At 41.4% G+C, this 14,134-nt stretch overlaps 1 protein-coding gene across 4 annotated transcripts in view; it reads left to right on the top strand.

Annotated features, from left to right (window-relative positions):
• pard3bb (par-3 family cell polarity regulator beta b) overlaps window positions 1–14,134 on the top strand; it is a 215,895-nt gene that overhangs the window by 119,443 nt on the left and 82,318 nt on the right. For all 4 annotated transcript variants that reach the window (XM_084361221.1, XM_084361220.1, XM_084361222.1 and 1 more), the window contains exons 19-21: window positions 843–1,083; window positions 13,209–13,319; window positions 13,729–14,091. In XM_084361221.1, the coding sequence (XP_084217347.1) occupies window positions 843–1,083; window positions 13,209–13,319; window positions 13,729–14,091 (715 nt within the window). The remainder of the gene's footprint in view (window positions 1–842; window positions 1,084–13,208; window positions 13,320–13,728; window positions 14,092–14,134) is intronic.

The raw sequence follows: 14,134 nt of genomic DNA, 5'->3' as shown, positions 1-14,134 counted from the left end.
GAAGTAATGAGGCATCACACTTTACGCTTTGAACATTTTTGCTTTCTTATTTCTAAGAGTTAATTAATTCACTGTAAAGTTAATAAATCTGCCGTGGACATGTCGAGTAGGGACAGTTAAGCATTATGTGCCTGTGTGTATGTGGGCTGCTCATCTGTGGATATGTACATTGTTGTGTAATTGTTTTTGTTGGGATACGTGCATGCATTTGTGTCACAACCTGATATGTTATGCTGTGGGATTTGGCAAATGTTACTTGATATTTCTGCTACAATGAGTCACTTTGGCAAAGAATGACTCCACGGTTATGTGTCTGTGGACCTCACTCTTTACAGAACTGACTTCTTCTTCATGTTAACTCGACAATCGTTGCCTCAAACCATCGTGAAGTGATTTGCTTCAGACAAAAGTGTCAGCCAAAGGAAAGAATGAAAATGACTCTTGCGATGTTTTAGAGTCTTTAATACGAGGCGTTGATCAAGCCTGTGGTTTGCCTGGTCATGGTTAACACATGGTAAATCCTAATGCCACCATCATTACGCATTGTTGTCATTTAATCATTTGATGAACAATGTTGCGTAAACTGTTTTATGAGAGTAACTCATTTTAATCTGTGCTAAATCTTGTTTTATTAATTTAAGTCTCATCAAGGTTTATTACTTCAACTTACTGTCATGACCTGTGTCTACAATTGTTTAAGCATTGACTTTAATTGATCTGAATCTAACTAAATGATGAAAGCAGAAACAGCCCAGTGCATTTGTTTTCTTTTACACTGTCGTTCTTCCCTCACACTCCCTCCAACTCCCACCTTTCTCCTTTTCATCTTCTGTTCCCTGCAGATGACGGTTCGGAGCTGAGTTCAGGAAGGGACACCCCTGCAAGTAATTCATCCCGCCAGGGAGTGGGGGATCGCATCGAGGAGAAAGGCAAAAAAGACAAGAAAAAGAAAGCAAAAACAAAGAAGAAGGAAAAGAACAAGGTGAAGGGGAAAGAGAAGGAGAAGGAGAAGGAGAAAAAGAAAACAGAGGAGCCCGAGGAGACGGAGAAGAAGAGCAAGAAAATAGGATTTGGCCTGCTGAGGTAAGAAACTGTGTGTGAGGAAGGGAGAGAAAGGGGAAAGGAAGTTTAGATGATTATATTTTAAATTGTCGGTCTTGAGCGTCATGCTTGCAGTGGTAGACATTGTTCCTGGTGTTAGGCGGTGGTCGGACAAACACCGATTTCGTTACTTGCCCGCCGCCCCCCAGCATCTATTCTGTGCAGCTACTGGGCCAGCGGCAGAGTAACAGGAAGTAAACACAGAGTAACAGGAATCACATTTCACTTTTGACGTGACGAAAGCAATCAACAGTCATGTCCTTCCTGGTCATTTGCATTCCGGATACCATATCCAGGTGCACACGTATGTCAACACTTGTCTTAATCTATGTATAATACAGCCTGTTTTAATATTCAGACTTGTTAGATGACCTGTTTACATGAGATCAGAGTCTGTTTCACTGCAGTAACCAGTGCATATGCTGGGTGTTTATTTAATGTCAAAAAATCTGAATAATAGTTTGTCATCCACAAACGTGTATTCATGTTCTTCCTGTCAATAGGTGCACAGAAGCACAGTCTCTGCACACATCGTGCTTTTATACAATATCAGACAAGAAAACCCTTAACGTGCTTAATAACGTGAACACTGGGGTCTTTTCTCCCCCACATGAAACACTATCACATGCTCCCAGGCACACAAAGACCACTCTAAGAGCGGTGCCCCAATTTCCTTAAGAGGTGTAGAAAATTATCTGCTGAAACTATTTCATGTGATTAACTTTAACACTCTATCTTCCAGTGTGAATAGAAGGTTGGTCTAGGTAGAAAGGCAGCATGAATGGGGCAAAGTGTTTTCAGTGAACAATTTGTACTTTCTACCATCCAAGCTAATACCGTGTTTTTCACCATGGTTGTTCCTGAAATGGGATTTCACATGACCATTACAAAGATACAGATCTGAAGTAAAACACTTGCACTGCAATCTCAGCTACAACAAACAGGCGCAGCCTTTCAAAATACACTTAGAAAAGGAGTCTGTCTAAACCAAAACACAGAAAAACACTTCCAGATTCAAAGTCAGATTTTATCACAATGATTAAATCTGCTATTTAAAGTGACATATTAGGCAATTAGACTAATATGGACCAATTTTACTTGATTGAGCAGGTTCAATGCTCTTTCTCTGAAAGTCTCCACCTTTTTCTTCACCTCCTCTCCACCTTGTTTTCCTCGTTCTCACTTCAGTGTGCTTTCACTCTCTCATACAGTCTGCATAGTATTTGGTCATTAGAAATAGGCTTTTTTTTTTATAGTGAGCAGAAATATTCCTTGATGTTAAAATGTTGTTTTTGTCCTGCAGTTGAATGTCTAAAAGCCTCCGTATACCTGGATGGCAGTGTGGTTTGAAAAAGGTATCTATAAGTATGGTTATTTTTTTTTTTTTTGATAAAAGCTTTATAATGCAACTCTTCAAATGAAGGAGAGACCTTGCAACAAAGAAGCCCCGGTTGGTCAGGCTTGATAAAGAGCCAGTTCACCGTGGACCTTGGTCGCAATATTTTCATTGAAATCTGTTTTCTTCTAGAGAATGAAATAGTGAAAACCATCAAGAGCAAGGTCAATGGACAATTCCTGGTTTCTTAAAAGAGACATGGCTGTTGAGCTTTTTCCAAACAAATTTAGCAATAAAATTGTCTGCATGGCCACATAATCAGTTGTAAGTTGGAAAATGTTTGTCTTTTATTAATTGGTTGAACTGACCCTTGATTAAATGCAAATCCATCCAAATTTAGTGAAGAGTGACAAGAGCTAACATGGCAATTCAACTCTATGGAAGAAAAGTGAACCATTACTGTACTTTAAAACGTATGATGCAGCCCACCTGTCTATTTATATACAAACAACATTCAAAGAAAATGTATGAGATTAAAAGATAAACTGATGATGATGATGAAATGATCTCCTTCATTCCGTCGCCGCCTCCATCTTTCCCACAAACCTCTATTGCTCCTTTTCTGTAACAGCTCCAAGACAATCTGTGGCGCACCTTAAGATGTCTTTCTCTTCACCTCCTTCACCCCTCACTCTTTCTTACCAACTTAGCAATGTTTTAAGTGCCTCAGGGTTCAGGGAAGGTTACACCCAATCTTTCTGTGTTCTCCCATCTCTCCTTCATACGCCTAGCTACCGCTCCGTTTGATTATGGTCTGGACAGCCTACGCAGCACACCCGTGAATATCTCCAACCGCTTCCCTCTACGCACCTATCCCTCCATCCATCCTTTCAACTAACCACCAATTTCCTCTTGCCTTGAGTGCCTTAAGAAACCATATAATACAACCAAGGACGTATTAGACCTTTCCTCTACACCCTAACTCTCATCACTGTAAGAGGGCCTTGATTAGAGCCCAGTGATAATTTCACTCTTTCTCTCCTTCCGCTCTTTTCTTTGCCATATTTCTGTAACCTCTCTCCCTCTCTCTCTCGCCCATAATCTTCGGATCATTCCAATTTTACCTCTCAGTCTGCTCCCTCCAGCTCCAGCTCCCTATCTGCATTTGATTGCATGTAATGGTGGTAGACTGAGAAGGCAAATTGGTGCTATTCAGTACAGTTCAATCTAGGCCGAGCTGCTGATTTGTCACATTCATCTAAGGCCAGCTTTGATTGGCCTAATGGTCTGGAGGAGAGGTAGTGTGAAATACTCAACCTTACTCCACAGTCTGTGGTTTTACAGTGGGAAATGTTAATGTTCATCATTGGTTGGTTTTCACATTTGTCCCACAAGATCTCCAGACAATGTACTGCTTATGTTTCTGTCCATGCACCTGCTGCAAAGGTAAACATTTGTATTGTTGTTAAATGTTCCAATACTGCGAATCACTGTAACGTTGTGTTAACAACTGTCACATCCGGTTAGAGGACTGGCAGGTTTTAGTTTTTTATTTGAATTGCAAAGACATGTAAATGGTAAATAGACTGTACTTACAGCGTACCTTTCTAGTCTTAGCGACCACTCAAAGTGCTTTACAACAACAAGTCAGCCTTCACCCACTCATATACTGATAGCAGAGGCTCATCGGGAACAATAACTATTCATTCGCACTACACCGATGGAAGAGCCGCCGGGAGAAAATTGGGGCTCATTATCTTGCCTAAGCGCTTCAACATGTAAGTGAAGGCAACCAGAAGAGAAGGATCTTCATTGACTGATTTTTTTTTTGCCTAAACAAACTAAATAAACAAACTTTCTTTGTTTTCATGACTGAATAAACTGAATAAACAAACTGACCTTAAAGGACAACACAATTTCATACTGTTTTACTTTGTTTACATGTGGCGGACCCTGCCACCTTTCTAGCTTCAAACTTCTTTTTTAGAGGTATTTTGTATTCTTCAGTTTGACAGAATTGCTGTATCGTGATACTATCGTTATTGTGGGCAACGCATCGTGAATCGTATTGTATTGTGAGTTACCCGCAGATTCCACTGGATACAGTACAGCTACGGTACGGCTGCTTTACGGCTCCAGTACGATTGTGCTCCGTCGTCCTCGTCCGGCAACCCCCACCAGTTGCGTTTTGAGTCCGCCACGGCACAGCTCCACCGATCAGCTGGAGTTACGAAACTGAGGAATTCCCGCGGTAATTACATAATCACACACGAGCGCAGTTATATGTATGTGTTATAAACACAACAACAGGAAGTGTTCCCGACCGACGGATTAGAAGAAGAGCTCCTATTTGTCTCTTTTTTGAGGTTTTTGTATTTGTATCAACACGGAGTGGTTTATTTTGAAAATCAACCGGATGTCTTGTTGTTGTTTCGTGTCTGACTTCCTGTCTGCTCTGTGCTAAATTCGGCTGAATTGCTGCGTTGTGTTGCGGCGTCCGCCAGAATAGAAGTCCTGCGTATCTGCTCCGCAGGGCTGCGGACTGCCGGAGCTGGGACACAGCAGACACGCAGCGCAGCGGACCTGGTGGAAGTTAACACATAGACTAGAGTGCTACGGATCAGCTCCGCCGCCGTGGCAGAGCCGTAACGCAGCCGTACCGTATCCAGTGGAATCTGCGGGTTACTCTGTGATTCCCACCCCTACCCTTTACCCTATTACAAGACACTTTACCATCAAAATGATTTTGAAGCTGTTATTTTAAGGTAAAAAGGTTACATAGTTTGATTTAAATCAGAATTTAGCCATTCAAATAAATAAAAAGAGGGTGTAGAGGTGTACAGAGGTTTAAGATAATTACTGAAATGTTTCATTCACATTTTTAACTCGGACATTAAAATCACACTCTGAATGTTGGTTTGAAATGCCCTTTAAAGTGGACAGCTGGCTCTGTCATCTGAACTGCTGCCACCTGCCAATCAGACATGCCAATCATCTGTGTATGTGTGTAACCATCCCACCGTCATGAATATTCATGTGGTGATAAAACATGATTGGTCACACAGTCAGATGGTCGTCATACAGTTGGCACACATGGCTGCTGTGAATCTTCCTCAGAGGCCGTGCGTCCATGTGTGTCCGTGTTGTCTCCAAATTGTCTGCAGTTGTGTGACCCTTTGTTTCTCTCTGATCTGTGTGTCTTTTCTCTGCTCAAACTGTTAAGGTCGACACTCAAACAAACCTGGCAACCCTCCGAACATTCAAAATGCACACATACACACAGACATTAACCCACGACCGTAACTACATGCTCCACAAACATAATTAACATTGGTTGAGAGTATGGTTCTACGAGCTGTTCTGTCATCTGTCTGTGCATGTGTGTGTGTGTATATGTGTGCGTGTGTAGTTGTGAGACGGCCTGTACAAATGAAAATATGGTAATCTATTAGGTGAGACTGGGAATGTACAAGATCTATCAGAACCACAGAGAGACTGGTGCTGTTGTTGCCAGTGCATCATGTTTATGTGATCGTTGATTTGTGTATGTGTGCGTGCTGTTCATTTTTCAGATTGAAAATGGTGTGAATTTATGAGAATCTATGATAATAAATGCACGATTGGCTGTTTGGTTTTAATCGTGCACTGCTGTACTCGCCACCATCCAGCCTCTGTTGCTCTGATTCGTGTGTCTTTGCATCTATATGTTTGCTATGTAAGTGAATAACTACATTGGTGAGAAAATATTTTGTTTACCTTCACAAAACTTCAAACTTAAGGAGCGGCATGATTGGAGAATGCATCCACCAACTCAAATTATGGTCACAATTATACCACCTCCTTTCTCTTTGAGCATTCGGTCTACTTCCTTTCTTTAACTCTCATTCAGGCATATAATTACACTCCATATTTGCCCTTTCTTTCCCTTTCTCCTCCATCTGCAGCTGATCATAATGCAGCACCTCCGTTAGACTTAAAGTGCCCCTTTGCTGCAACTATTATCCCATCTCAAAGGTGGGGGTGCTTTTACCGGCCATTGCTAGATAGCTAGTATAGCTTTTTCCATATCTTTATTCGAAGAACAAGGTGATTATTATTGTAAGGTTTTACGCCATCTAAATAGTGTCTTACACAATTGAGCAGCATGACAGTGGGGAAGAAAGAAAGTGAGAGAAAAAAGCTGCATGTTGGATTTGATTGATATTTGCTCACGCTATGGCGACAGAGGACTGACTGCACAGCTAACAACAAGCTAATGACGAGTAGGTTGATAATCAACTTCCACAAATGGGCTTTTCTTTCTCTGTTCTGTAGTGCAGCGCCTCAAAGTTTCTGTGTGATAAAGCTCAAGATAGACAGACAAAGCGAGAACGAGCTTCTACTCCATTTTCTTGGTTACTAGCATGGCCCACCTGATCTAATATACAGTATGGTTGCCTGAAAAAGAGCGACAGTAACAACCCCAGTGCCTTTCTGAAAAGTTCATATATTTTCAACTAGAAGCGCTCAGAGCGGCCTGCTGAAAAAGGACAATGGGTGCAGCGCCTTCTGTCTAGTCAGGCACATGTTGCTGCTCTTCTCAATGGGAAAGATTAAAAGATGTGCTAGCGCTCAGAATATTATGTTATGTGGACACAGGCTGTAATACAGGTCAGAAGAAAATAAAAAAAAAACATTCTCAGATAAGTGTCCTATGCATTTCATTGCTCTTTTGATTTGAATATCAAACTTCTATGTCGGCTTTTCACCTACAGTATGCTGCAGTGAAACATTGTGGTCAGGTGGGAGCAAAGGCAACATGAAAATTTGTGCCAAGAGGCTGATTCAAGTCCTTTATGCAGGAGAACCCTGTCCTTAGCCTGTCATTGTTTCATAATTAGACAGCACATGCTTGAAAGGGGGGAAGGGCCCACCAGCTGCCAATCAAGCATCATGACAGGAAGTCATTGGACTGTCACGGACTTATGTCATGCCTGCCAATCATCTGTGTGTGTGTGTGTGTTTGTGTGTGCGTGTGTTTGAAAGCGTGCCCTCTTACACAGTGTCTATCTGCTTATATACACGTATGTTTGTATGCGTGTGCGTGCGTGTGTGTGTGCGCTCGTTATCGCAGCACACTTGTCAATCATCGATTCCCTCGGGGATCCATTTTCCAATGATAGCAAAGGGAGGCGTGTCCATGGCGTGACAGAGGGAGGGAGTGAGAGAGGAGCGGAAGAATAGAGAGAATAGGTGAAGTGAGATTCACAGATGTTTGCACTCGTTTTCTGCTCGTTTGTCAGTGGCTTTCCTGCTCATGGACCATTCAGAGGCACAAGTGTGGAACAGCCCTCTGAACACTTGCTGTTCATCATTCCAAGTAGCATGTCTGTGTGCATGTAGACAACTTGTGTGTGTGTGTGTGTGTGTGTGTGTGTGTGTGTGTGTGTGTGTGTGTGTGTGTGTGTGTGTGTGTGTGTCTTATAGTTGTTTGTTGTTATGAATTGTTGTAGTTTTAGACCTTTTGACATTTAATCCTTCATGCTGGTCAGTGCTCATCTAAGGTCAAGATCAGAAAATTTGCAAGTTCTATTGTTGTTAGGTTAAGTTAGTTGTAAAGTTAGGTGTAGCAACAAAAATTAAAAGATCTCTTTCAGAATTTAGGATTCCCATTTCATCCCATTCTTCTGATTTTCTCCTTTGCCTCCCATCAGTAAGTGTGTGCCTGTGAGTAGGGAAAACTTTCTAGTTCTTTCTTCCATCAGAAATCGAGCAACCTGAAGCAGCAGAAGAAAATATCTAAAATAAGCAAGCATGAAAATGATGAAAAATCTGTCTCTGACAAACTAAACTAACCCCTAAATGAATGAAATATTAAAAACTATATTCAAGGATACAGGCTGCAAACAAAGTGAGCAAAGCTTAGTCATCCTCTTCTGTTCATTTTGTCGTGTTCTGTCATCAGAAGAAATTATGAGGATACATTATGTACAACAGATATTATTGAGTACAACAACAGACTGTTTGGTAGCTCTACAAAATCAACCATGAAAAGAAACAACAGTTCCCAAAGAAACCTTTCCGTCCTTGATCAGACATCTGATTGAATGGTTGAATATACTTTTTTTTACACAGATGGAAGCTTAAAGAAACCTGTCCATATATTTCTAATTAAATCTTTCTCGCATGCAAATGAGTATAGCTATACACTTTCCATACAGATTGTGGTGTTAGGTCATGAATATTCACGAGTCATCGTTCTGTTCCCACTAATGACAGAACAAGAGGTAATTTATTCATCCTAACTGGCTGCTAATCAGCTGTTCTTACTCTGATATTCCTTGTGAAATTATGCTCAAGCCATAATGTCACAACTTGTCAATTTTAGAACATGTCCTCGATGTCGAGACTACTGTGTGTGTGTGTGTGCAGCGTGTGTTGGTGCGTATGAGGCATGTTTAACTTACAGGTTTTAGCCAGTTGTATTATTCTGTATATTTCCATTTTCCACTTTTCAGTAATTCACATAGCAAAAAAGAAAGGCAACTCATAAAACTTGAAACAAAAAAATGAGGAAATTTGCCTTACGTCCAGCACTTCTCGTGCTAATGGTGTATGATTTAACTGATTACTCATGTTGGACAGAAGACATTTTAAAAGCACTCACATGAAAAGGAAGTTCCTTCCTGCAGAAGTCGTACCTAGAAAAATGAAAGAAAAGAAACAAAAAAAAGTCATGCTGCATGTACACAGAATCTCAGCCCAGAAGACAGTGTCAGGAGAAGGACTTGTCTTTTTTATTATATTTCTTACATTCTTTATTTCCCCTTTTTCGCTGTAGCATCAAGTATCCCCTGGAGCCTCCTATTTCTATTACTTCCTCCCTCACATGCACACTTTCTTATTTAATTGTTGTATATCCACGGCCTCTATATGCTTCTGGTTATATTTTATGCGTATGTCTTCGTTCAGCTGTGTGTGTGTGTCTGTTTGTGCATCCATGCATGTTGCCTCCCACGATAGCCCAGTAATAATATTATCAAGAGGGGCTGGAGATAGAGAGTTGGCCCAATTAAGCAGTAGCTGTCCATTATCTTGTACATCTTTCTCCTCCCTTGCTCTTCTTTTCCCTTCCATTTGCTTCAAACTGTAGGTAGATCAAACATATTAAAAGTGATTGCTTGTTTATTGTAATCAGTCTTCTTCATCTTCACGGTGAAACCTGATCTCATGGTGAAAACGCCTTCACAAATGATGACAGAGATGTAGGGATGGAGATTCATCCAGAAGGCATATAACACTGTCCAATGTATAGATGGATCCAAAACTATATGCAGTATTTAGTCCAGTGCCATTATTTTCTTTTCAAAGCGGTTTTTAACGCTCACAAATTAAAGTCCATATTTCACTTGGCTAACCAATGTGTTTAACGACGGCTTGAAATATTAAAAGCATTGGTTAAAATGAATTTACTCTCTATTTTTGTCATATTTTAGTTGATTATGTCCTCAAAGTAGTACAATGGAGATGTTTTTGAGGCTAAAATGTATTTTCTTTCTTTCTTTTTACGTTAAAGCAAGTAGGACTTTTCCATCATTTGTCCAAATAGCCTATAAAATAACTCTTAAATATATTGCTATTGGTCAGAGTTGGTCTCTAAGATCAACATTGAAAACTCAAAAGTCAAAATGTTTGATTAATCTTAATGTGGACAGTTCTCATTGAGATACAGGTGCAAATATTTTGTTAAGCTCCTCATCCTTGAAAGGCCCAATTATAAAATGTGAGCTGTGCTACAGTACATAAGAAAGAAACAAATATGGTGAGTTGCTGAGGATGAGTTCAGGAGTCTCACAGCCTCAGAGAAGAAGCTGCCCCGTTGTCTGGTGGTACGGCAGTGGATATCTTTGGCATCTTTTGCCAGATGGCAGCAGGGTGAACAGAAGGTTGATAGAGTGGGTGTTTTCTTTTAGTATCCTTTAGGCTCTGTGCAGACACCTCACCTCACCAATATCGTTGATGCCCGGTAGATGGGAACCAGTGATGTTCTGGGTGAGGGCTGAACACACTGCCCTGGGGGCCTCCGTTGTTGAGCACTAACATAGAGGAGGTGTGACTGCCAGTCAGAACTGTTCGGGGTCTGTTTGTGAGGAAGTCCAATATCCAGTTGCAGAGGGTTTTACTCAGTTCCTCATCAATAAAAGCAGATTATGGCTCTTTTATCATTAGATTCTCTATGATGTGTTTGATTACTACATTTGTCATTACATGTCACAGAGAACGCTTAGAGAGGCATCCGATTTCAAGACAGTCTAATAGAGGCTTGTCTTATCTGTCTCATCAATTTATGGGTTTCGTGTGTGGGCTCTTCTCTGTAAGCTTTCTAACTTGACAATGATGAGTGTTTGAGGTTGGGTGTGTAGATATTTCAATTTGCAAAAAGTACAAATTATACGAAATTCCTTGCTTTTCCTTTTTCCTCATTTCATTTTCTGTGTAAAAGCTAGGGCAGGAGAGGAAATGGAAATGACAGCATAGTGGAGAAGAGGGGATGAGAGAGGTTAAGTGCCGTGAGAGAAGTGTTTGATACCAAGGGGCGACACGACGAGAGAGACGGCGAGGTAGGCTACGGATAGAAAGAAACTAAAATGAGGGTAATGAGAGAGAAGGAGGAGAGCGCTGAGGTAAAAAAAAAAAAGGAAAAAAAAGGGAGGTGAGAGATGGGTAAGTGAGGGGACGAGAGAGAGTTGAATTGAAGGGTAAGTCTCTTTCTCTGTAGGTAGCAGTAATTAGAGCGAGGCTTGTCCCCTGTGAGGCAAATACAGGCTGTTAATGCGCACACACGGTTATAGCCCTTCATTGCCCATCGAGCCCCCCCTCTGTGGGTGGTGAATGGGCTGCTTTACCCCCCCAGTCCACATTAAACATTTCAAAGAACCTTATTAACTCAGCGCACATGCACTAAAACAACGGCGATGCACAGACATGCAGAGGCGAAACTGCAAACAGTCGCAAACAAAGTCACGCACTTTAGAATGATGATGTTGGTTTAAATAATGCACAGGCAGGTTTATAGTGATACTTCAAAAACATCAGCAGCAGCAGCCGCAGCGGGTGGAGGAAGTGTAGACAAAAGAATAATACATCAATAAATTCACCAGATAAATAAAACATAAGGTGTGCTTTAAGGTCACGGTTTGCATGTTGGAGATATTAACTATTTAGCAGGTTTGACTGGCTCAATTAACGATGACCTGCTCACTGTATAGCTGCTGGGGTGTAAAGTTTAATGAGTGCTTTTTTTCACTTTCCTTTTTTTTTTTGTGCATCAGCACGTGAGCTGGCCTCTGAATGGCTCCTGATGACTAAATATCAATCAGACCTTTGTTCAGCATAAAAGTTAACTTCATTCCAACTATTCTTCCACCGAGAAGAAAAAGAACCATCACATCGTGTAGCTTGTGGTGGTACCGGTAAACGGATTAGTCTAAATGGTTTGTTTCTCTCATTTCATTCACAAGCAAATGCCAGCGAGTTGGCAAAGCCTGAAGCCATCATTGTTCATTCACATTTATGAAGTTGAGTCAGGTGTGTGTAATTGTGTGTGCGCACGATGCTTCCTCAGGTAATGACTTGTCCGGCGTCCAGTAGTGCTGAGTGTGCTGTTGATGCTGACCACACACAAACTGTATTGACTGGTGTGGTTTGAGTATTGATATGTGGCCACTTAAAACGGGCCTTTAAGTCTATCGTGTGTATGCCATCTTTTAATTTAGATAAAGCTCTGTAGAGTACATACTTACAGTGTGCAGCAATAGCGTTACATATAGTCTGCCTCTGTCTAATTTATTGAACTATTCTGCTAGTAGTCTGTTCATTCCAGAGTTCATTGTGTTACTGTTGGAGCCCGACCGATACTGGATGTTTGGGGCCGATGCCCGTACAACAAAACATTCAGATATCACTATATCGGCATTTTACCGTTTACACAGAACATACTCTATATATGAACGCTCATTTTTTGCAAATGATCTTTCAAATGTGGTTATCAAACACAAACATACAAATCTATGTTCTCAAAAAAAAAAAAAAAAAGGCTTTACATCGGCACATATAGGACAATCGGTGTTTCCCACACATAGACTTTACTTGGATGGGCCAACCAGGTGTATCTGGTGACCCATTTTAGCAATTTTTTACTATTTACTTTTTTTTTGTCCGTCTGAAAGAGCGACGCCTTACGCGATTGATTAACTAGTCAACAGTCTGCCCTCGCTCTTCTCCTCACGTCTGCTGTCAATCGCACATGCTCTGCAGACAGACAGCGAGATGCTCTCTGGCACTACATAGCTCCTGTGAACTTACTGATTGTGATGCGACCTCTCCTATTTAATGTAGTTCTGCTTATGCCGTTGTTTTTGTACAAACTTGTATGTGCACCAGGTTGTTGTGTTGTCGTTTGCTGCACATTAGTTTTGATCGAGACGAACTCATGGTTGAAAAATTCCCAAACGATGTATTTTTTGAGCAACTGCTGCTGACGGAGAAAGCAGAAAATGTTGCTGGGAAAGAGAAAACTCAGTGTGCATCTACGTTAATGTCACTGTGTACTGTGTGTCGTGTGTTTGTTTGTAAGAATGATGTTAATTTGGTGTTTATTGCTCATCGGCTTCCATAGCACCACATCCTGATGAATGCTGGTGAAATAAAGACGTATTAAATTTTATGATGATGTTTTTCTCCTTACTTTTTATATTGTCTCTGACTTCTGTCTGCTTTGTCTTTTGTCCAGATTCGGGAAGAAAAAAGAGGAGAAGAAGGAGGCGAAAGCAGCTCTGCAGCGACAGAAGTCAGAACTTCTGAGTGATCACGAGCTCGAGAGGATGAAAGATGAGCGAGAAAGGTGAGGAGATTTTATGTATTTTATATTCGCTGTCATACAGACTCAGATGTGTATTCAGTGAAAGTCTTCTTGTCTTTTCTCATTGAGGAAAATTCCATAACCATCTTTGGTTTTCCTCCTTGGTTGCAAATGATGGCTCACTAATTATTCTCATGGAACACATTGAAACCACTTCATTACCATCTCTGCCATTCCTTTCTTTTATTGCTTCTCATTCTTTCCGTTCTCTCTATTCTCTCGACTCCATTCTTATCATTCCTGAGCTCTATTGTAACGGCCTGCTTCTATGTGGTTTGTTTTAAGATGTTTCTTTGTGGTAGCCCCTGCTGTAACTCAGTCAGCATTATTTCTTACAAAGTCGTCATTGTTTCATTTATATTTCTAAACTGGCTCTTCATCTGTCTTGTAGAATCGAGGCCGGGCACCCTGAGCTGAGAGACCTTCGGCAGCAAGCTGGCAGCGGTGGCGGCGGGCAGGCATATCCAGATGTTGAGGATGATGACGCAGACCCCAATTATGCCCGAATACAATCGTTCAGGGACAGAAACATGCCTTCAATGCCTTCAATGCCTCAGTCGCCTCCCTACAGTACAATTCAGCACGCACATGCCCGCACACCTTCCCCCCAAGGCCCTTCTGCCTTTCCAGGACATGCTAACAGCCCCGCAGCCACACCTGATGACGATCCCCTTGATAGGCTGTATGCCAAGGTCAATAAACCAAGGGGAGCTGGAACTTCATCACCTCCTGTCTCTGCTCCCGCCAATGACAGGTAAGACCCTCTCAGAATACACTCTTAAGAATCTGAAAGAAAG

Source organism: Pagrus pagrus (genome assembly GCF_965226575.1).
Source record: "Pagrus pagrus genome assembly, chromosome: 9".
In the NCBI taxonomy this organism is placed as follows: Eukaryota; Metazoa; Chordata; class Actinopteri; order Spariformes; family Sparidae; genus Pagrus; species Pagrus pagrus.
Note: the sequence above shows the minus strand (reverse complement) of the source record. Positions and strands in the feature narration are given on the sequence as shown.